The sequence below is a fragment of the Corvus hawaiiensis genome, chromosome 28 (genome assembly GCF_020740725.1).
Source record: "Corvus hawaiiensis isolate bCorHaw1 chromosome 28, bCorHaw1.pri.cur, whole genome shotgun sequence".
NCBI classification, from domain to species: Eukaryota; Metazoa; Chordata; class Aves; order Passeriformes; family Corvidae; genus Corvus; species Corvus hawaiiensis.
The window spans coordinates 3,589,762-3,613,078 of record NC_063240.1 but is presented as its reverse complement, the minus strand read 5'-3'; the positions used below and the strand labels follow the sequence as shown (position 1 = coordinate 3,613,078).

Sequence of the window (23,317 nt, the reverse complement as noted above, 5' to 3'; positions counted from 1 at the left end):
TCCACCACTGCCCCAGACAGCCCCTTCCAGTGCTTTACAGCCTTTTCTGTGAGGAAATTTTCCCAATATCCAGCCCAAACCTCCCCTGGCCCAGCCTGAGGCCGTTCCCTCTCCTCCTGTCCCTGTTCCCTGCGAGCAGAGCCCGACCCCCCTGGCTGCCCCCTCCTACCAGGGACTTGTGCAGAGCCACAAGGTCCCCCCTGAGCCTCCTTTGCTCCAGGCTCAGCCCCTTTCCCAGCTCCCTCAGCCGCTCCTGGGCTCCAGCCCCTTCCCCATCTCCGTTCCCTTCTCTGGACACGCTCCAGCCCCTCCCTGTCCCTTGCTGGGCCCAGAGCTGTCCCCAGGCCCTGCTGTCCCTCCCCAGTGCCCAGCACAGGATCCCCAAACCCTCAGAGCTGAAGGTGCCACCTGGTTCAGGGGTCCCTGTCCCTCTGTGCCCCCCCCAAATCCCATTTCCCTCCTGATTCCAGCCCGTCCTTGCTGAGACAGTGAAAGTCCACAAGAGCTCAGTGTATTAAAATACAGACACTTTAATATAAAGACAAAACTTCAAAGCATCGTTTCAATTACAAATCAAGGGAGACACGAGAAATTAAGTGGAGGGAGGGGAGCAAAAACTAACTCTTACATTGTGGAGAATTAGAAAGGCAGGGTGGAAATATATATATTATACATACATATATACACACCAGAATTCACACTACTGCTATGCAGGAATGAAAGGAATGACAGGACAACTTACCAGTATAAAAAAAAAGAAAACAACCAAAACAAAAAAGAAAACCAAAAAAAAAAGGAGATAAATTAGGGGAAGTTTGAATTTTAAATAATTCAGTTTAATAGGCTAAATTATATAAACTAATTCCTATTTACTAGGAAACATCCCATATCACTGTCCTAAGAAAATGGGTTTTTCAAAAAAATCCATTGAAGAATGGATTTTTATTAGTAGTTAAAAGTTTACTAATCAATTCCTGAGCAACAGCAACCTCATCATCTACTGCTTTCCCCATCCAAGTCCCACTCAGCGAGGGCAGGCTCTCACTCCTAAAAAGTTTAAGTAGAACAGAGACCTAAAAAGTTGGGTTTTAATTGGAAATCGATCACTTCAAACATTAATAGGTTAAAAAAGCCAAGCAGGATGGATCAACCCATTCCACCTTTTCCTCAATAACTCCAGAGATGAAACCTTTAAAAAAATCATTTGACTCCACCAGAAAAGCAACCAGATGTACCTCGAGAAAACCAAAGGATCACAAACCTGAGAACTTCAGGGTTAGCATCGTCAAACATTGAATTTTTGGATGTGATTTTGTTTTTACACCACAAAGAACTCAAGGAGCCCTTCAGGGAGAAGGTCCCAAACAGCAAAAGTACTGGAGAATTATTTCCCATTTTTTTTGTCTTGGGTTTAAACCCTGAAGTTCTCAATAACAGCATCTTTCAATGCAATATTTAGTCTAAATAGATATTTATATATTTATAATGTATAAGGATAAATAAAATATGGCACAACAACATTTTGAAACTGGAACTCCAGCTTTTAGTGAAAACCTGATCCGCAAATGGAGCGGAAAATGGAAACGGAGCAAAAAAAAAAGGAAGAAAAAACCCTTTAAAACCAGTAAAACTTCAAATATTCATACACTGACTGCACATCTGTGCTCCCAAAACTCCAATTCCTGTGATTTTTCCTCAGTGCTGCAAAGATAGTTCACAAAAACACTGTGTAGTTTCTGCTCCCCAGAAGGATTTTGGGTTCACAGCCCTGCCCAAGGCCCTCCCCTGCTCCCAACCCTTCATCCTCTCTGTGCTTTTGGCTCAGGCAAAACAACCAGAAAAGCAGAATTTTCCACAGCAGCCACCCCTGGGAGTTGGGAGAACTCCAGGGTGGAGTTATCCAGGACAAAACCCACAGAGAATCCTCTGGGTCAGAGGGCGAATTCCAGCACCGAAAGCAAATGGGTCACAGGGGGGGTGAGCAAGCGAAGCCACCTCGGCATCAGCACCAGGACACAGCAGGGAACCCTCGGGAACGGCTGCTCCGTGGGGACAGCGACCCCGGGCCGGGCAGTGCAGGTGTCCCCAGGGCTCGGGGGTGCTCCAGACCCGGCTGAGGAGGGAAGGAAGGGGCTGGGAAGGCTGAGCAGGAGGGGAATCACCTTCAGCAGCCTGAGAACAGCTCCCAGTGCTGGGAGTCTCCTCTCCCAGCAATCAGCAGGAGCAGGGAGGGAAGCGGGAGCATCCCGGGGCCCTGAAGGGACTCAGAGGAGCTGAAAGCGCTGGGGTCCCCCCGAGCCAGGCCTGGGTGTCCCCAGCAGCTCTGCACCCTGGGACTCTCCTGCCACCACTCCCTCGGGCTCTCCTCTGCCTGGACTCTCCTCCGAGTGGAAAAATACCAGAGGAGCAGATGTTGCTTTCTGAACACACAGTCCCAGCAAGAACCAAGCCCCAGGCTGCCTGTCCATGGCCACAAGAAAAGACCTTCCCCTGGAAGGGGCAGCCCAGCAGAACAGGAAGATCCACAGTTTTCCAGGGGAAGGTTGGGATGAGATGGAACCAATGACCACGGGCAGTAAATCCACTGTGGTGGGGAGTGCCTGAGCTGCCAAATGTTGCACCCCACAGCACTGGGGTGGAGGTGCAGGAGCAGCAGGTGAGGCAGGTCTGGCTCTCACCCAGCTCCTCCCAGATGTGTCTGCACAGAGAACCAGAACAGTTTGGAAAGATTGGAAAGCACCTTTACAGGTCATTTAGTCCAACCCTGAAGAAGGAGCTTAAAGAAGTGACCCCAACACATCTCAGAAGGAAACCTGTCCCCAGCGGGGTGAGGGCAGAGACAGCCCCGAGCAGCTCTGGAGCAATGCTCCAACTGGAGATGTTTCCAGGTGGGATGGAAGAGCTGATCAGGCTGGAAACCTCTCCACTCCAGGCTGAAATTGCTCAAGTGACGTCCTCAAGGATCAAGTTTGACTTAAGAAAGAAGAAAGTGACTCAGCGCTTGAACTGAGCATGACCCAGAGCTGGGCGAGTTTCACACCAAGGAGTGTCAAGCCCTGGGGATTTGGAATCTCTGGATTCAAAAAGAGATGAGTAAATCCATTCACGACCAAGTGATGTCACCTTCCTGCCTGGGGGACTTCAGGGGCTGTGGGTGTGAACCCAGACTCAGACCCTCCAAGCTCGGCTTGATCCCAGCAGCGAGTCCTGGCACAGGGGAATCCCACCTCCCCTGCCAGGCTGAGCCCGGAGCACAACCCCAGCCAAGAGCAGGGGGAGCACAAGGGGTGCACTGGAAGATAAAGTGCTGGAAGGAAGGAAAAGAGATAGAGGCACAAGAATTTCTGATCTGTCTGGTGGAGGAGACACAAATTCCTGCTGAAAGAAGGAGCTGGAGATGACGCTCAGTCCCGGAATGTCAGGGACAGAGAGGATGTGCTGCACTCCCTGCTGCTTCCCTAAAAAGCTGCTTCTCCTTCCTCCTTCTCCTCTCTCCCACTGCATCCACAACTGAGCTGAGGTGAAGATGTTCCCTGGCTGTCCAGACTGACCCACACCTTCCTACAGGGAAGGGCCTCGTTTGTGCCAAACCAAGAGGTGATGGAGGGACACCTCCTCATGCCCCTTATCCCTCGCACCAGCTCGGATCCAGCCTCTACATCCTCAGCAATGTTTTCCTGCTCTCTCTCTCAGCAATCCAGCTGCTGGGTGTCCCCACACCCCTGACTGATGGAAGAAGAATTGCTGCTGAATGACTCATCTGCAGCAAATCCCAAATTTAGGTCCGGTGTCTTTGGAGCCCTCCCAGCACCGTGGGTCCCAGGGGACTGGGCCTGGCGAGCCAGAGGTGGCAAATCCCCAAAAAAGGAAGAGCCCACGCAAGTCTTGTTCCTCAAGGCTGACATTGAGCAGCAGGGACAGGTTTTCCTCAGCACAGCACTCAGGAAGTTCCATTTTTTTGGCACAGATGTGCTCCAAGATGTGCTTTGGCTTCCTGGCGAGTCCCTCGCTGGCAGCAGGGGCATGGAGGAGGGGGAGCTGTGACAGCCCCGGAACGGCGGGACCCGGCACCGGCAGGATGTGGTAAGGCAGGAGAAATTCTCTTTTTCTGGAACTGTTTGGCTTTGATTGCTCCAGAGAATGTTCAATTATTGCAAACAGGTTTCAGCTTCTGGCTCAGTGTTCCAGAGGTCACGGCTGGGGCCACACAGATCAGATTCCACCAGCTCCAAGGTCTGCCTGCAGCCAGGTGAAAGCTCTTCCCAATGTGCAGACTGAGGAGTAACATACTGGCCAGGAGCTGGACTCGATGAGCCTCCAGGTCCCTTCCAACTCAGGATGTTCTGTGACTCCACGATTTCAAGTTGAGCTTGCCCCAGATGACAGCAAAGCAATAAAAGGTCAGGGAGAGGGAAGACAAAACCAGGAATCTCTTGGCAAAAACATCTCCCAGCTCAGGCAGGGCCGAGGCTCCAGTCCTAAAGTGCCCCCTTGGCTTCCCACCTCAGTGCTGAGCAGGCACCCTCTGGAAGCACCATTTGGGAATCGCTGCCAGGAGCAGCTCCAGTGCAGGGCCTGGGGTGGGGGGAAGACACCGGCACAGCCAGAGCAGCTCCAGATTCCACCAGTGTGGAACAGGGTGGGAACGGCAGGCACTGGGATGCCAGCAGGCACTGGGGCACAGGTAGGGGAAGGCTGATGCTCAGGCAGACTGGATCCCTTCCCAGGAATCCCAAAGATTCATCCCTGGGTCTGGTTTCCTTGGGCCTTCCCAGATGATGTCTGGAGAGTCACAGACTCGGAAATCCTGGGGGGTTGGAAGTGGCTCGGTCACAGCCGAGTGCTGAGTCCAGGGGTTGTGCTGCCCATTCCCAGGGCTGCTCCTGAGCCAGCCCTGCCTTGGACACTGGCTGGCCACCACAGCAGGGACCAGAGGTGACAGCGAGGGACAGACGGGCTTTGCTTTTCCTCAACACCCTCCAGAGAGCAGTGACAAACTCCTCGCCGGGGGCCTTTGCTCCAAAGGGTTCTGGAATCACAGAATTGTTCAGGTTGGAAAAGATCTTTCAGATCAGCGAGTCCAGCTGTGAGGAGACAGAGCCCAGGCCACCCCTGACCTCTCTGACAGCTCAGTCTGGCTCTCCTGACACTGACTCCTGAGCTGCTGGATGCAGAGCACATCATTCCCACAAGGATCTGTCCCTCCTCATCCAGGGAGTGCCCCATGTCCGCAGGGTGACACGGGCCAGTGCCGGGAAGCACAGAGGGTTCCATGGAATCTGTGGGGTGGTTCCTTCTCCAGCATGGATCCTGTGAGTGCCTTGGGCACCAACCAAACCAGGACAAGGGATGGCAGCCAAGTTTTCCTCCTGGATCTTGTGGCTGGAGGTGAAGGGGAGGTACAAGAGCTCCAAGGGGCACCACGTCCCGGTCCCTCTGCAGGAAAGGATCTGATAAAATCGGGGGATGAAAAGCTTCTACTCATATTTCCTCCTCTCTCTCTCTCACCAGAGATATAAATGATGGGGGAGAGGTAATTAGGAAATTAATTAAGGCTGCTGCCCCTCCAGCAATCACTCATTTGCAGTCTCCAGAGGCCCCAGCACTCTGCTGTGTGCTGGGGAAGAAGCTGGAGCTGCCCAACTCCCAGCTGCAAAACATCTGGGTTACATTGTGCTCCTGGATTCCAGGACATACACTGTGTTTGGCTCCTACTAGAAGCTACTGGATGTTCCTCAGCTCTCACCCTCCGAGCATTCCTGCCCTTTTCCAGGTTTTCCTCGTGCTGCCAGTCCCTCAGCAGGACACACCCTGTCCCACACACAAAGCAGAAAACATCCAAAATGCCCCCAACTCCCAGGGCTTTCAGGCCCTGCCCTTCCCAGTGGATGAGGAGGCAAAGGCAGATCCCCGGAGTCTGCACACAGAGGCTCCTATGGAAGACACGCTCAGGAATCACAGAACAACTGCACCTGGTCCTAAATGTCTCCTAAGACTGCCCAGGATGAGAACTGAACCCTGCAGAGGGTGGGAGATGCTGCAGCCCCTCACCCGCTCTCCAAGCACTCCCAGCCCTCCTGGATCCAGGCACAGGAGAGCACAGGAGGGCACAGGGACCTCACTGAGCCCACAGCCAGAGGCAGGAGCTGAGCTGCTGTTTGTGACCCCGGGATGCTCCATGGAGCTCCTGCCAGTGCCTGATGGCTGCAGCGGACACTCACCAGGGAGCACTAGAAGGGATTTAAGGACATAGTGTTGCCCCTCTGAGCACCAGGGCCAGCAGGGAGGTGTTTCCCAAAGCCTGAACGTGACTTTTTTCCAGTCATTTTGCTGCTGCAATCCCCTTTCTACTGCAGTTTCCTTTATAAGTGCTTGGCCCAGCCTGAACTCAGACCAGCCTGATTCCCACTTGAACGGATCCTCCTTCTCCTCCTCACTTTGTGCACTTGAATAAATAAGTTTTTACAGGTTTATTGTGCATTGTAAAACCTAAAAATAAAGGAAATACAATATAGGAAACTCACAAGTTCTCATCAGACCTCTGTAAAATCAGCCCTTCCTGCACACACGACACCGAGTCACAACACAGGTCCCTGCCCCAGGGGGGACAGTGGCAGCACAGGCAGCCAGCTCGGGGTGTTTTTGTGAACTACCATTCAAGAACCTACCCAAAAGCAAAGGAACACGACAGCAAAAAGCACCTTGGCAATCCAGGGACACGGCCGAGCCAGGTTAGAGTCAAGAATCAAAACCCTACCAACGAAACGCGTCGTGCTTGGAACAGAGAAACAACGAGCTGAGCAAGTCTGTGCCCTGCAGCAGGACAGAAGCACAATGTTCAGTCTTCCCCGTGCTGGGAAAGGGCTGCACCAACACCACTGACCCCACACCCTGTTCATAAGCCCCAAGAAAGGGTTACCAACCAGCTACCAAAATTCACAGTGACCCGAGTGCCACCAGCAACTGCAAATGGCCCAGGGAAGTAGTTGGGATGGGGCAGGACTTGGATTTCTCCTGTTGCAACTGTGCCTGCCCAGGCTGCTCCAGAGGGGAGCACAGAGCCCTCGTTAGTCACAAACTCAATTAAAACCCACCCATTAAAAAGCGCCTGGCTCAGTCCAAATCAAACCCCCAGGGAGGAGAATTCCTTCCTCTGTCGCTCCCCTGCAGCCAAGCAAGCAGATTTTGGGATATGAACAGAGTCAGGGGAATAAACAATCTGCAGACCTTTGAGAACTGGGTTTGGCATTGGTCAACCCCCAAAAAATCAGCACCAAGGATTCAAACCAGAGGCACAGTTCTGACGGACAAAATAGCACCGAGGAGGCTCTTTTACATCTCTGCTGGTGTGCCAGTCCTTTAGTATTCAGAGAATTTAATAATAATAACTTGTATTTATGAGTCTAGGTGGAATAAAATAAGTCAAAATTGTTTTCACTTTAAAAAAAAGATAAATACTTTATCTAAACTATCAACAATACAAACTGGAGCTTTAAGCATTTCTTTTGCCTTTTTTTTCTTTTTTTTTCCTTTTTTTTTTTCTTTTTTTTTTTTTTTTTTACTCAGATTCACAGTAAATATTTGCTCTGTTGTTTAGGTCTTTTTTATGGTTTTTATTTTTGTCCAGTAGTAAGAGAGTAGAAACCCCTGCACAGGCCAGGTGAGCACCTTTCAGTGGAAGCCGAGTGAAGTTGGTCCACGTTGTCCTTGCATAGGTCACATTGGGTTGAGGTAGAAATCCTAGTTACCTGCACAACAGGAGAGGAAGAGACTCATCTAAATAAAAAAGGCAAAAATCTGCTGTGTTGTTAGATGTGTCAATCATTCCTACATTGCTCCAAGACCTCCTCAGGTGAAGCAAATCTTGATCCAATCCCAATTAAAGGACGGATGCTCCAAGGGACACCGGGCCCCTCCAAACGCTGCAGTGTTTCAAGCTGTGACTGTGTTGAACTCTGTCCTATGGGACAGACACCAAGTGGGGGGAAAAAGAATAAAAAAGGTATTTCTCCCCTCAGTATTTTACATTTTTATAGCACAAGTTAATCTGCTTTGAGTTTTGTTATTGTTGTGGGAGAGAGATGTTGTGAATCATGGAATGATTTGGGTTGGGAGGGACCTCAAAGCTCATCCCATCCCACCCCTGCCATGGGCAGGGACACCTTCCACTGTCCCAGGCTGCTCCAAGCCCCAATGTCCAGCCTGGCCTTGGGCACTGCCAGGGATCCAGGGGCAGCCCCAGCTGCTCTGGGCACCCTGTGCCAGGGCCTGCCCACCCTCCCAGGGAACAATTCCTGCCCAATCTCCCATCCAGCCCTGCCCTCTGGCACTGGGAAGCCATTCCCTGGGTCCTGGCCCTCCATGCCTTGTCCCAAGTCCCTCTGCAGCTCTCCTGGAGCCCCTTTAGGCCCTGCAAGGGGCTCGGAGCTCTCCCTGGAGCCTTCTCCTCTCCAGGTGAGCACCCGCAGCTCTCCCAGCCTGGCTCCAGAGAACAGAAGCAAAGCAGGTGATTTTAGTCCCCAATTCCTGGTTCCAGCCCTGCTTCCTCAAGGACTGAGCACATCTGTTCTCACTGAAGTCAAGGTCACTGCTCAAACACCTGAACTGAGTTCAAGTCACAGGGCTTGGCATCACAACCACCTCTGGTACCACCAGTTCTGCTCCTGTGCTCCACAACCCAGATTTGGCACCCAGCTACTCTCCTACAAGTCCCTTTTGTGCCTCGCCTCTACTCTCAAAGGTTTTCAGGGACTGTCACACCTGTGGGATCCTAGTCTAGCATGGCCTCAGGTCCAGGTAACTCCAGCAGAGACTCTCACGCTGCTCTCACTACACACACCCCAAACTGACCCTCCTCACCATCCCCATCCTGTCTCTATCCAGGGTTTTCCAAGCCCACACCTCTCTGCTGGCACACAAAGCCCTTCCTCAGCCTCCCTTCCCTGCGGGGAAGGACCTGGCGATACTTACGTGCCTCCCAAAAGCCTAACCAGGGGTTTGTGGTGTCTGAGGAGGAATTTGATGAGGAAGACACTACACACAATGCACAGAGGCTCTCTCAGGTAGGTTGTAATTGAGTTTTATAAGCAGCAAAGTGTGTTCAACCACGTTTGTAGCTTTGGTACCAGCGGACAGCAACAACATCAAAGACCTACAAGGAAAGCACGGAGCCAGCTCCGGGGCCGGACACGCTGGATGCACTTGGCAAGCACGAGTTGGTACAGCAGGATTGCCACAGAGTGTTTGCATGAACCACAGTACCCAGCTCTGTGGTGGTACAGTTTATTCTGGAGTTGCTCTAGAGACAGTTCAATAAACCCCTGCTTCAGGAGAAATGCACACAGCCTCCAGAACCCTCCTCTCCTGCTCCCACTTCCCCCTGCACATTCCCTGTGCTCCCAGGGCTTGTGGGCATAAAGAAAATATCTGCTGAGACTGTTCCTGCCAGCCCTGGCAGAGAGTCCAGCACAGGGAAGTGACAGGGGAGTCACAGGCCTTCTCTGCTACCTGTGGTTGTGTTTGCAGTGATGCAGGGGACACTGACTGCACTGCAGGCCCAGGGAATTTGCTCTCCAAGCAAAGCTGAAGCTTATAACCTAGAGATTTTGAACTTTATGACTATTTAGAGTAGCTGCTGTTGACTGGCAGTTTTTACTGACCACCACGTTGTCACATACAGTCACAAAGAGGCACCTTTGGGTACCTCAATGCCACGGACGAGGACTGGTTTGGGATAAACAGGCTGTGCAGGAGGGGAGGGGGATCAGATGGGCAACACCCACTTCCAACAACTGTATAAAACCACATGAAAAATAGACATTTCCTCCTGTTACTACCTCCAGAAAGAACACTCTCTCTTTCTAGGAAGAGATCTTAGCCTGAACATAACCCTGAGCAAGAGCAGAGCTACCCCTGCGAGCACTCCTTGTCGAGAAATCCTGACTCCCAAAACAGAGAGCATCAACACTTTCCATCCTCTGCCACCGGGTGATTTGCTCCTCACATTTTAGAGGTTTCTCTCCCCATTTTAGAGGTTTCTCTCCCCCATTTTAGAGGTCGCTTTCCCCATTTCAGAGGTTTCTGTTTGACAGAGCCCGGCCCCGACCTCTCTCTGCAAAGGAAGAAGCGTCAGTGAGCACGTCGCACGCAAACTCCTCTGGTTTTGTGTCTGGCCTTACCTTACAAAACAAGAACTGTTAGCTAAGCAAGCTCTTTATCGTGGCTTAACCCCCGAAAGGTGCGAAGCATAAGGAGGCTGCATGCCAAGGGTCACCCACATAGCGGCCGTGCCAGCGGCGTTGGGCTGCGGGAGCACGCGGGGCAGGGGCGGGTGATGGACTGTAAAGGAGGGGCGGGAGGGTTTGTGCTGGAGAGAAGCCAGTTTAATAGACAAAGAAGAGTTAGACTGGACAGGAGCAGAGGAGAAGGAGGAGGAGGAGGGCAGGAACGTCTCGCCGGGGGGGATGGAGGGCAGGTTCTGCAGGAGAGCAGGCTCGGAGTTAGAAGCGAGTAAAGGAGGAGGGGGAGGCAAGGACACGTTAGGAGGGGGCGGAGGGGGATGGAAGACAGATTGCACTGGCGCTCTGTTGAGGTGCTGAGCAGGTCTAGTCTCACTAGATGTTACTAAATTAGAGGAAGAGGGTGGGAAGGATGAGGATGAGGTGCTGGCAACAGCCTGCAGAGGGTTTAAGCTTAGCATGGTGCTGCTAGAGACAGCACTGCTGCTGAAACTGGCTCCAAATTGATGAGGAGAGGAGGCAGAAGGCACCGCATGGTTAAAAACACCTGCAAACAGGAGAGAAAAACTCAGCTTCAACAGATGGGCTTTGTACAGTCTCAAGTGACAAGAGAAACAAAACAAAAAAGCAAAAAAAAAAAAAAAAGAAAAAAAGAAAAAACAAACAAACAAACAAAAAGCAAAATTATAATAGTCACAGCCCCATACAAAAATATGCAGCGTGAGAAGGCAGCAAGCAATGAAGAGATAATGGTGCAGGCCAGGAGGTACAAAAGGTTCCACTTACCTTTCCTACTGCCAACCTCTAAATGCCACGAGGAAAAATGGTCAGACCCAAGAACTGTCAGTTCTATACCACACGGGCAGAGTTTTGATGAGATTAGAAGTGGTCTTTAGAGTTGGTTATCTGAAGACTCAAAGTGCTGCTCTTCCCTCCCCACCCTCCTGCTCCCCCACTTACAGGGCAGCAGAGGGGAGTTGTAATTCCAGCAAATCTACGTGCTGAGAGATGTGAGAGTTAGGATTTCCCGACATGGTGCCTGAATGATTATGGACAGGTAAGAAAAACTGCCCTGGACACTTAGAAATGGCAGGTTCAGCCTATCTTCTAGTCCTGCCAGCTTGTCCCCGGTGTGGGCCACAGAAGCCAAGCCTGTGCAGAATCCCAGAAGTGCAAGGTGCATATGGCATTGCCCTTCCTGGCCAAGAAATGCTCTTCATGTCCATTCAAGGGCCAGAACGCTACAGAACTCCCAACACCAGCTCCTCTGATGTTCTGCTCCTCCTGGATCATGCTAAATCCATTCAAGGCCTAATCTCAACATTTACTCAAGTTGACAAGTTAGAGATCCTTAACATGATACCAGCACAAGTGAAATCTGTTACCTGCAGGCAGACCTAAGTTGGTTCCAACACAGCAACATCTGAACAAGCAAACATTATCAATCACAAAGTCTGGGTGTATTGTTTCATTAAGGTGGTACAACAAGCTCATCTAGCAGACAAAGCTCATGAGATTTCACTGTGGGGAACTGAACTCATCCTAGCAATTCCGAGAGAGAGAGAGAGAGAGAGGAGACTGGTTATGTGGGACAGATCTGCTTCACATCCTGTAGAAATGAAAGGGTTTCACCCCTGGAGAGGCAGTGTCAGACTTTCCTTTAGGCCCTGTCTTATACCAGAGAAAGAGTTCTGCCTACCTCCAACTGTTCCACCTGTAACCCCAGGAGAGAAGTTCCCCATAGTGTGAGAATTAGTCAGTCTGGTTGCAGCTGATGACACGTGGACCAGACTGGCAGCAGCTGGCATTGAATTAAATAAGGACTGCAATACTGAGGAATTTGTCACCGAGTTGAGGTTTGCTTGCAAGGCCATGGGGCCGAGGGGGAACTGCGATCCAGTGGTCAGAGTGTTGAGGAAAGGATGGTGCGTCGGGACAGACGGCGCTGGGGTCCCTGCTGAGGAGACAGCAGTAGAAAGGCTTTTACCATTCAGAAGGCCACCAGACGAAACAGCAGCAGAAATGAAAAGGTTGTGGCCATTTTTAAACTCCACATCTCGGTCCCTTCCCTTGCCGACCTTCCCGTTGTGCTGCACAGAGTTTTTCTCCGCAGACCCCCCCGCTCGGACGCTCAGCTCGCTGAGCTCTTTGCCCTTCACCCCTGGCCGGCTCAGCTCTTCTCCCTTGCTGCCCAGACCTTCCAGCTGCCTCTTGTTCAGGAAAAGGTTCGTGTCCGACACCCCCAGGTCTTTGCCTCGCTGCGAGGGGAACCCCAGGGAGCAGTTGGAAGCCGTCCCGTCCGGAGCTTTGTGTGGAAGAGCAGCGCTGTCCATGAAGCCGTGCAAGCCCAGCTCGCTGGACAGGCCCCCGTTGTAGGTGAAGCCGTTGGGGGGGTTTGTGCCAGGGCTCAGCCCGTCCGAGGGCACAGCCAGGCTTTTCCTGGGGTGTCCCGGGACCTTGGTGTCCATGGCCAGCCCGTCCTCGGAGGGAGGCCTGAAGGCAAACAGGGAGTTCTGGCTCAGAGCTGACACCGCCTGCAAGGGGCTGTCTGTGGTTTTGGTCAGGTTGATGTCGGATATCGGTGAAAAAGTCGATTTCCATTTGCTGCTGTTCATGTTCTCGTTGCTTTGTGCTTGTTTCCTCCCCGATAAGCTGCCACCTGGTTGAGGGGGGAAGGTTTACAAATGTCAATAAACAGCATTCACTAAATCTGCCCCTTGAGAATGGGGTTTGATAGAATCACAGAGTCCTTAAGGTTGGAAGAGACCTTTAAGATCATCAGCCAGCACCACCACCATGATCACCACTAAACCATGTCCCCAGGTGCCACCTCCACTGTTGTTTGAACGCTTGCAGGGATGGTGACTCCACCACTGCCCCAGACAACCCTTTCTGTGAAGAAATTTTCCCCAATATCCAACCTGAGCCTCCCCTGGCCCAGCCTGAGGCCGTTCCCTCTCCTCCTGTCCCTGTTCCCTGCGAGCAGAGCCCGACCCCCCGGCTGCCCCCTCCTGTCAGGGACTTGTGCAGAGCCACAAGGTCCACCCTGAGCCTCCTTTGCTCCAGGCTGAGCCCCTTTCCAGCTTCCTCAGCCTCTCCTGGTGTTTCAGCCCCTTCCCCAGCTCCATTCCCTTCTCTGGGCAGCACCCACGTTTTTTATCCTTCAACACCCACCTTTTATCAGTCTGTAATTCTATTTCTGATCCAAAGGCAGAAATATTTGTGAAGTCACCTAAAAGTCCTTAAAATTCAGTTGAACACTCTGGAGAAGTTTGAGAACACTGATCTGCTTTTCCCCCCTACCTTTATCCTACAGATCCCTCCTCAAACCCTGAGTCAGTAAAAAACTGGTCAGATCTTTGGTGACCTGTGACTACAGAAAGAAGTGACCCAAAATCTATAATTATCAGCCACTTAATGATGATTAAAAACTGCACTTTGTCCAGCAGCTCCTACTGACACAGCTTCACCCATCCCCAGGCCCAGCCATAACCACAAACAATTCACGTTCCTCACACGTACCATTTTCAACAGTCTTCTGTGGAGATTTGCTTTCCAATGATATTGTTGCAATTTTCCTCTCAATTCTAGTGGGAAAATAGAAAGGTTATAGCACTTATAGCAAACCTTCTGTTGTACATTTACCCTCACAACCTACACTCCTCATGATCAGGTCTTATCAGATGGGAGAGTATAAAAACCAAGTCAGCCCCACAGTTTTGTGTCACTAAAGGAATTTATAAGAATCAAAACACCCATCACAAACTTTAAGCAGGAGCTATTACAGAATTACTGCTCTTTGAGAGGATTAGTGCACGTTCAGAGAACTTTGTTGTTTTTCTTTCAAAACAAGAAGTCAAACCACATTTCTATTGTGGTTATTTCTCACAGAATCATGGAATGTTTTGGGTTGGGCTGGACCTCAAAGCTCATCCCATTCCACCCTTGCCATGGCAGGGACACCTTCCACTGTCCCAGGCTGCTCCAAGCCCCAATGTCCAGCCTGGCCTTGGGCACTGCCAGGGATCCAGGGGCAGCCCCAGCTGCTCTGGGCACCCTGTGCCAGGGCCTGCCCACCCTCCCAGGGAACAATTCCTTCCCAATATCCCATCTAGCCCTACCCTTGGACAGTTTTCCAGCATCTGAAACAAGAAAAATATTGCACCCCACAGGCAGGCAAAGGGTGCAAAGAAATCCGTTTCCAGGGTAACACATCAATAGTTTGGGGCAGGAATTGAACAAAGTTTTAAACTGGGAGTGAGCAGGAGACAAATCCTTAGAGATCACACACAACCTCAGTGCTCCTACAAAGCAGCACAGTAAGAAAATTACAGAATCCTGGAGTATCCTGAGCTGGAAGGGACCCTCAGGGATCATCAGTGCAGCCCCTGGCCCTGCACAGACACCCCAACAACCCCAGCCTGGGCATCCCTGAGAGCGCTGTCCAAACGCTCCTGCAGCTCTGGCAGCCTCGGGGCCGGGCCCATTCCCTGGGGAGCCCGGGCAGTGCCCAGCAGCCTCGGGGGGAAGAACCTTTCCCTGAGCTCCATGCCCAGCCCTGACCCAGCTCCAGCCGTTCCCTGGGCTCCTGTCCCTGTCCCAGAGCAGAGCTCAGCCCCTGCCCCTCCGCCTCCCCTCGGGAGGAGCTGCAGCCCCCAGGAGCCTCCCCTCAGTCTCCTCCATTTCCCTCAGTCATTTCTCCACCAGTTCTCTCCGAGGCCAGGCCCTGCCAGCCTTGCAAGCACAGCAGCAGCAGCAGGTTCCCACATTCTACTGCCTGAATGCCTTCCCTGTTCACAGCTTCAGCCACGTACGAGGTTTGGGATAATGGGATGGGCCTCCAAGCAAGGGGAACAAAGAGGTTTAAACACACCCCTGCTGCTGAGAGCAGTGTTATCAGCCCTGAGAGAAACCTCATCCTGGAACGGTGCCTGTGCATTCACCTGCTGCTATTGTGCTCATCCTCAGAGCCCTGCTCGTCATCCGATGTCAGGGGGGAGTAATGGACACCGTTGGTCTGAACGAGGGGCTTCTCCTTTTTCAGCACTGGGGGCTGGTCATTGTCCTGGTAAGGAACAGGAGAGTTCTTCAGGGAGTTTTCAGGAGAGGAAATGGCTGTTATTTCTAAGGGCTGGTTAATGTTATTGACCTGGGTGAGAAGGAGAGAAAGCAGTTACAGATGAGAGTATCCCTGGAAAGGCATCTTGTTAAGGACATTAATGCAGGTGTAACTTGCTCTGGGACATCCAACAGCTGCTGGTTTAGCACTGCTGCTGCTACATCCCACCTCCTGCACGAGAACTGGGGCAAAAGCTTAAATGGAACTTGGGAAACCAGCTAATTCTCATTCCTTGATTTTATGTTTGAAGGCAGAAATGAAGACCCGGGATAAACCTTTTCTTCTCAAACGACACTGCAGGATCACATGCACACAACTCTCTAGCTGGCTTCATTAGCGAGGATGCCATATGCTTCTGGCACTCCTCTGCTGTTTAGTCAATCTCAGCTTAAACTATTTTCAAAATATTGAATCTACAGCCTCAAAAATCAACTCCACTGCAGAAACAAGCTCTTTGTCATGAGAGAAGAGATTATTTTTAATTTTTAATGCTCTGAGAGCAAAGAGCTCTTTGAAGACGCTCTGCTTACACACAAACTGTTCACCAACTCCGTGAAAACGAGAGGCAGGAGAATTGCTGCAAAGAGCCTCCACAGCAATTCCAGCTCCAGCCTGGGAGCCTGCAGCTTATCCCTAATTCCAAGAGCTTTCCCAAAGCACAGCTCCTCCCGTGGGGCCCTTACCATGGAGTTGATATTGAGCGGCGACCCCGAGGGCTGCGTAAAGAGCCCGGCCACCGAGGGCAGGGGTTTGCGTTTCGGGGAGACGGCGGCGTTCCCGCTGGGATTCCCAGTGGAGGATCTCTTCCGCCGGCCCCGCTTCTTCCCGTCCTGCGCGTGGGCCTGGCCGCCGTCCGGCCGGGCGCTGGCGGGCACAGGGCTGTGCTTGCTGGAAGGGGATTGTTTTACATGTCCTGTATTAGGAGAGATTGTAAAGATGATTCTCCTCTTGGCCTCGTTCTCAGGATCTGAAAACGCTGCATCAGACTGCAGGTCCCCCTTTGTTCCTTCGGCAAAGATCTTCTGAGCCTCTGCACTCTGCAGTCCCCCTGCCAGGCTCTGGGCCGGGCCACTTAAGCGGGGGCTCGAGTGCTGCTGAGCAGGGGAGTTCTGCCCAGAGTTCCTCATCATTAGCAAAGGATGTTGTGGAGTGGAACTCCGAGACCCTACAGAGTTAAAGAGACTCCCAGAGTCGTCCAGAGCTGCCTGATCAACACTATGGTTAAGATGGGCTGGGCTGTTTGTAAGATTTCCATTGACTGCCACGGAGCCAGAAGAGTAAGAAAAACCTGTTGAGAGGGAAAGTATTGATCATTGCTGGGGCTGAGCGAGAGAGAGGTCACCGAGTACAGGGCTGGGAGGGCCGGGAGGGATTCCAGCTCTGCCTGGAGAACAGCCAGTGGCCCTGGGTTACACGGGAAACACTCGGCTGCTTGTCCACGGGGCAGTGAGAACGTGGCTCTGGGTGCTGAGGCGCCAGTTGGGGTTAGGGACTCCCACTGCTCTCTTGCCAGTTCAGGAAAATTCACGTGGTATATGGAGGTATCCCATATAACACGTGCTCCTCCCAGTTTTACATGGAATTCAAGTGTCAGCTTTGTTTGAGCTATTACCCCTTCTGAAATCGGGGCTCCTCTACTCTCAACTCTTCCTTCCATCAAGGAAATGGATGGCCAGACTCAGTTCTTCCCTTCCCCAAAAAAAGGAAAGACTTTACCATCCACACAGCCCACCTCCTCCAAATTAAACAAAAGGCTGTGACTTAGGAAGTGACAGGGGATCTTCAAAGACATCGTGGCAGGAAAATGCCACAAGGGAGGAATCTTGGGAAGGGAATTCAGTGTTTGTCACGGGGTATCATAAATGGGTTTAGGGCTCCAGGATGGCCTGGGCTCTCTAAATGAAAGGGGCAGAAGGGAACATGGTAATGGTTTACAACAAGGTTTTTTTAAATACTTCATTGGTTTTATAGAAAAATGCAGCCAAGCCCTTTGCAAAACAGATGCTGAAACAACCCAAGCCCCTCGGGGCGGTAAACACTGAGAACAAAAGCACTCTCTGGTGAGGGATCAGCTGTAGAACCTACTTTTCCTGGCCCACAACATTCCCAGGGTAGCTAAAGACCATGATTTCCACAGATGAGTGAGTTCAGAAGCAATGTCTGCACCTAAAGGGATCCCCATCCTCTCCCATTTGAGCTTTTCCCACCACAAGGTACTTGTGCCTTACAGCTGCTCGTGAGGAACCTCTGTAACCTGCCCCAAAAACTTCATTCTTCTATTTAAAGACCCCACCACTGTGTAAAATAAAACTTTTAGAGCCAGATCACCAGCTTAGGACACAGCTGTGCAACACTCTGCAGGTTTGCCACGCTGTAAATCTGTGGGAATCTCTGGATCCCCATAGAAATTACAGAAGCAACTGTTTATTTACAGGTGAAGGCACATCAACCCAACCCTTTCTGCCAGATGCACCCAAGCTGGAGGCACATTAGAGCATCACCCACGAGTTTCTGGTCTCGCCCCCAGTTATCCAGCACTCCAGTGCCTGCAGCACCTGGCAAAAAGTGCTTGGAAACCTCGGCCACGTGCGTTTGGTGCTGTCCCAGCACAGGAGCAGCTGTGCCCAGGGGAGGCTGTTACCTGAGGTAGCCAAAGCCAGAGGCTTGTTTCCAGCAGCATTGCTTATGCCATTATGAGAACTAGCACCAATCTGCTTTTCAAGTGTCGATGAGTCTCTACTCTGGTGAACTGGGCTGGGTGTGCTTCTCTGGGGAGAGAAACAGGCGTGTCAGGACAGGGAACAGCATCAGAAGTGCACAGTTTAAACCAAATCCACATGCATTAGCACATCTGCCTAGGGAAGTGACTCTGCTTCCTGTATGTCCTAGATTCAGCTTGTTTTGAGAAAAACATGGATCAGCAGGTTATGGGCTAAAAATGCTGTGCTGAATTACACTGCAGCAGTATGTCACACAGCAGACACCAGGCAAAGAGGGAGGCTCATCATCACAGGATATTCAGGCTCAGGACAGCTCTGCCAGGAGCAGCAATGCCTCAGCCCACTGCTGCAGCAGGGAGGAGACTGATGGTTGTATGATGTCCCCAGAACAACCCTAAAGGGAACATGAAATGCATCAGGCTGTGTTCTCTGGGACATTCTCTGAGGGTGTTTTCCTAAACAGGGAGAACACCTGTGAAATGGCAGCCTGAACAAACAGGGAGGTGCCACCCAGGGCTGACACTGCCCTGAGGACACCCAGCCTCTGCTCAGAGCTGGGCAGACTCTGGTTCTGCTAAAGCCAGAAGTCTTCAGCTGGAAAAATGCAATGGATTCAATACTGTGAACCAACTCCAGCTTTCCCAATATGGGGTTGAAAGACAAGCCATGGATGGATTCTAACTCACAGCACTCAGGAAAAGCAGCAAATGCTTCTCAGTTCTCTGCTGCAGCACTTCTGTGACAAACTGGTGTGAGAAACTGGACCAGGCTTATTTGAACTCCCCCTCCACTCAGAGAAGCAGGGACTTGTCACATCTCAACAAGAGATGGCCCCAGAAGCTCTCTGCTATAGAGCAATCACTCACATGCGAGGTATCACAGCCCCGAGGGGCTGTTGAAGCCCACCCTGCACACGTGTGAGGAGAACAAACAGCTCCGAGGTGACTGAGACAGAATAATTCTCTCCCAGGTTCCTGCAGAAAGCAGGGCTGAGAACAAACTGACATGCAAATTCTCTGCTCCCACTGCCAGGAACTCTCAGGCTCTTCCACCAAGCCAGACATTCCAGACAAGGCTCTCCTGAGGCATTTACTTCACTCTCCTCCCTCCTGGCTGAACCACCCCCTACCTCTCCCCCCATTCCCACAGAGAAAGGAGAGGAAAAATCTCCACGATCTAAGAGCCAAGAGGATGCATCCCCCAGCAGCCTCCCCCGAGGAGCAGAGCTCCAGGATCAGCAGCCCCTGGAGGATCCTGGGGCACAGCACCCCATTCCTGCCCACTGGGATTTTAGTTAGGGATGGAAAGTGTTGACAATCCCTTACTCACCACCTTCTCAACACGGCTAGGTAGGACTACGCTGGCCAGAGGGATACTAACAGGGAGTTTATTGGGCTGCACTGTGCTCAGAGGAATACTGATAGGGAGGCTGGTGATAGTTTCTCCATTACTCACAGAGGTTCTCTCTCTCAAAACCTGTAAAATCAAACAAAGAAAGCAAAGTTCTTCCACAGGATATTGAAAAGGTTTTTAAGGTAGTGATAACCTGCTCCTTTCTATGTTTGTGTCATTCCCCCCACTCCTTTTTTTTTAAGGAATTACAGGACCAAGAGAAATGACTGCACATCAGACAGGGCAGGCGTGGAGCAGCTTGGTTACCAGCACCAGGCTCCTGGGACAGCAACATCCCACAGCACAGAAATGTGTAAATTAAAGCCACTGCTGGCCCCGAGCATCAGGGAAAGGAAGCCTTAGGCAAGCTCATTTCCCTGTGTTTTGGTTAGAGCTCTGTGAAAAGCACTCAGACATCAGAATTTGTATCTTGAGGCCCTCTGTAGCAGCCAGATGCATTTCCATGGCAACCTGCTACTGGAGGGCACCTGCTGCTCTGTGAGCCCCAATATGCTCCATGGCTGCACCAATTACATGGACCATATTTTTTTACTCTTTATTTTTCTAACTATGAAAGAGCCTCCTTTCCCAGCTCAAGCAGACACGTGCCAGATCAACCACTGCATTACTGGTGCTCAGAGAGGAGCACATCTTCCCCTCCCTTTGGCCAGCTCTGATTTATTGCATCGCACCCACTGCATCTTGTGTCATTTGCCCTGCCAAGCTGGCCATAGAATGCAGTATTCCTGCATTGCCCAGTCTGGCCAACCTTCCCTTTGCTGCCCCAGAGGCAGCACCTGAGCAGCAGCAGCAGATCCTTTACCTTCTCTCCTGCACTGGGTAAGGCCGCGGGGGAGGAGGGCCGAGTTTCCTGAGGACTCAGCTTTATGCCATTTGCAATTCCAGGGCTTGGATATGTAAGGCCATTCTCTTTGACGTGCTCAGCTCTGGAAGAGAGGTGTACAACTGTGAGGATACAAAAGCCAGTGATGAGGAATTCCTGTGCCACACTCAAGGCACCGTCCCACCTCATTTACCCCCATAAGTTCTCACTGTGAGTTTTCTTGAAACAAAACTTTTTAAAACACATAAACCTCCACTTCGAAAAATATCTTTCCACAACCCAAATCAACAGGTTAACACCAGCCATCCTTCTCCCCTCTCACCTCTGTATCTCATTAGCTGTTGCTTTCCCATTGACTCCGTGGTCCTGATTCAAGTGTCTCCGCAGGGCAATTTTAGCTGGGGAAAACCTGGTGTAATCAGGGAGGGCCAGGCTGGTCACTTTGTCTGCCTTCTGCCTGCTGCTGTGGTTGGGGGTGCAGGGCACGATGTCCTGGTCCAGGTGGGAGTTGGGGTACTGGGGGGTGTTCTGCTTGGACGAGGGCCGGCTGAAGGCGTGCTGGAGCTCATAGGGGGTGGCGTGGCCGTTCATGGACAGCTCGGGGCTCATGCCATTGATGTGGGGCATGGGGAACTTGGAGCACTCCAGCTCCAGCTGGAACCTGCCGTGCTCAGCCTCAGGGTCACGGCTCAGGTGGGTTTTGCTGTGCAGCTGCACTGACAGGGGCTCCTCTGAGGGCGTGTAGGACTTGAGCTGCAGCAGCTCCTGCTGCCGCTGACTCTTCTCAAGCTCCACGATGCTGATCTTTAAACGAAGAGGAAAACAAAAGGTAAAGATTACAGTTAACAACTCTATCCCATTATGGAGTTTTGCTTCCAAATCCTTCTAAGTAGAAGTGTCCCTACTTCTGGGAACAATGCATAACGAGGGACCCAAAGTTTGAGAAAAAATTTCTGCTCTGAGCTTGAGACCTAAAGGCCCAGGTGAGGGGAATGGCTCAGAGCCTCTGAGAAAGAACATTTCAGATCTTAAAACCAAAAGGAAGATATCTCCAACTTACAGAGAGAGTGTGGAGTAACGGGGTACTGCCACGGAAGGGAAAGGGCACTCCAGGCCAAGGCATCCAGCAAAAGGCTGGAACAGCTCTAGAGCCAGTCTCACAGGGAAAGAAAAGCTCTTCACACAAAGGAGTTGAATTTCTTGTCACTATGCGAAATATCACTCTGGGGGAAGTGATTCCCACCCTATCCCTGGCAGTGCCCAAGGCGAGGCTGGACGGGGCATGGAGCAACCTGGGATGGTGGAAGGTGTCCCTGTCCATGGCAGGGGTGGAGTAAGATGAGCTTTAAGGTCCCTTCCAACCCAAACCAGACTGGGATTCCATGATTCCTGAATTGAGACATCAAAGCACACATGAAAATCACCAGCTTGTGATTTTTAATTATATGTAAAGATAAACCACGATTCCTCCTTCCACAGCATCACCAAGGAATCAGGTCATGGTACCTACTGCCTTTAAAAGTTATCCACATCCTTAGTTACTAAAATCCTCTAATAGAAAGATCAATCTCTGGGGGAATAAAAAAGAAGAAACAAAAAAGCAGCACCTGGTTCATCCTTTCCCATCATATTCAGTGTAACACCCATAACTGGCCCACTGCCCAAGAGCTACCCCAAACTGGTGACTCTGATTTGCTCCTTGCTCTCTACCTGCAGTTCCAAACAGTGCTTTTGCTTCTCAGAAATCTGATTCTTCAAGGCCTGCTTCTCTTTCAGCAAGTTCTCCAGTGACAGCGTTGACCAATCCAGCTTCAGTTCTTCACACCGAGCCTTCAGCTGGGGGGAGACACAGGGACAGGGACAAACAGGTCAAAACACAGCTCTCACCCCTCCACACTGCCTGAGGTTCCTGCTGAAAGCCAGGAACTTTGCACTGAGTGTGCAAGAACCTCTTTAGCCCGTTGCAAAATCCTCCCAGCCTGGTGCTGGGGAGTGTGGCAGCAGGTGGCCTGGCTCTTCTACAACAGAGTTATCACCCACCCTCACTGTTCCACATTCAGATATTCCCCTCAGCTACCTCCTGAGAGGGCTCAGCCTGGAGCAAAGGAGGCTCAGGGGGGCCCTTGTGGCTCTGCACAAGTCCCTGACAGGAGGGGGCAGCCGGGGGGGTCGGGCTCTGCTCGCAGGGAACAGGGACAGGAGGAGAGGGAACGGCCTCAGGCTGGGCCAGGGGAGGTTTGGGCTGGATATTGGGAAAATTTCTTCCCAGAAAGGGTTGTCAGGCACTGGAAGGGGCTGCCCAGGGCAGTGGTGGAGTCACCACCCCTGGAAGTGCTCAAACAACGTGTGGATGTGGCACTTGAGGATGTGGTGCTCTGGTGAGCATGGTGGTGGTGCTGGTTGGACTTGATCTTAAAGGTCTTTTCCGACATTAACAGTTCCATGGTTCTTTGAGTTACCCAGATGAGCACCACAGGAGTTATGGCCAGAGCAAGCCCTGCACAAACTCCCTGTCCAGCCAGCTCCAGACCCAGTGACATCCAGAGCTCTTTGGGGACACAGCTGAGGCCAGAGCCAACTGCCACCTCAGAATTTGCTACAGGGTAAATAAAAGGTAAAAAAGGACTCCCTGCAGGTTTCCCCCCATCACCCCTCTGTTTCAAAGGACCCTGAGCAGCTGGATGATGTTTCAGCCCCCAGCTCCTGCCCTGTCCTCACCCAAAGGGCAGCACCCCCTGTTCCCAGCCCAGGGGCTGGACTCACCAGCTGCAAGCTCTGATTCCTGAGTTCACTGTTGTCCTTCTCCAGCTGTTTTGTCTGTTCTTTCAGCTGCTGGTTGTGAGCAGAGATTTCCTTCTGAGCTTGGATCAGGTCATTGTATGTCAGAGCTTTAACTCCCAGCTAAAAGGTGAGAAGAGATCACTCAATAAGGCCCTGACACCCTCATTCCAGGTGATGTCCCATTCCCAAGTGACACTGAGGAGATCTGCAGAACTCTGCAGCT

At 51.6% G+C, this 23,317-nt stretch overlaps 1 protein-coding gene across 8 annotated transcripts in view; it reads right to left on the bottom strand.

Moving 5' to 3' along the window:
• Positions 1-506: 506 nt before the first annotated feature.
• DOT1L (DOT1 like histone lysine methyltransferase) overlaps positions 507-23,317 on the bottom strand; it is a 75,739-nt gene continuing 52,928 nt past the window's right edge. For 3 of the 8 annotated variants that reach the window (XM_048287578.1, XM_048287579.1, XM_048287582.1), the window contains exons 18-29: positions 23,077-23,214; positions 22,024-22,149; positions 20,636-21,117; positions 20,293-20,416; positions 19,407-19,553; positions 17,999-18,125; positions 16,041-16,645; positions 15,182-15,387; positions 13,761-13,825; positions 11,938-12,897; positions 10,179-10,785; positions 507-7,748 (exon numbers count right to left, since the gene is read on the bottom strand). In XM_048287578.1, the coding sequence (XP_048143535.1) occupies positions 10,214-10,785; positions 11,938-12,897; positions 13,761-13,825; positions 15,182-15,387; positions 16,041-16,645; positions 17,999-18,125; positions 19,407-19,553; positions 20,293-20,416; positions 20,636-21,117; positions 22,024-22,149; positions 23,077-23,214 (3,552 nt within the window). In that variant the 3' untranslated portion in view covers positions 507-7,748; positions 10,179-10,213. Of the gene's footprint in view, positions 7,749-10,178; positions 10,786-11,024; positions 12,898-13,760; positions 13,826-15,181; positions 15,388-16,040; positions 16,646-17,998; positions 18,126-19,406; positions 19,554-20,292; positions 20,417-20,635; positions 21,118-22,023; positions 22,150-23,076; positions 23,215-23,317 lie in introns of all 8 variants that reach the window. The other 5 variants (XM_048287580.1, XM_048287583.1, XR_007200145.1 and 2 more) reach the window with 5 other exon arrangements.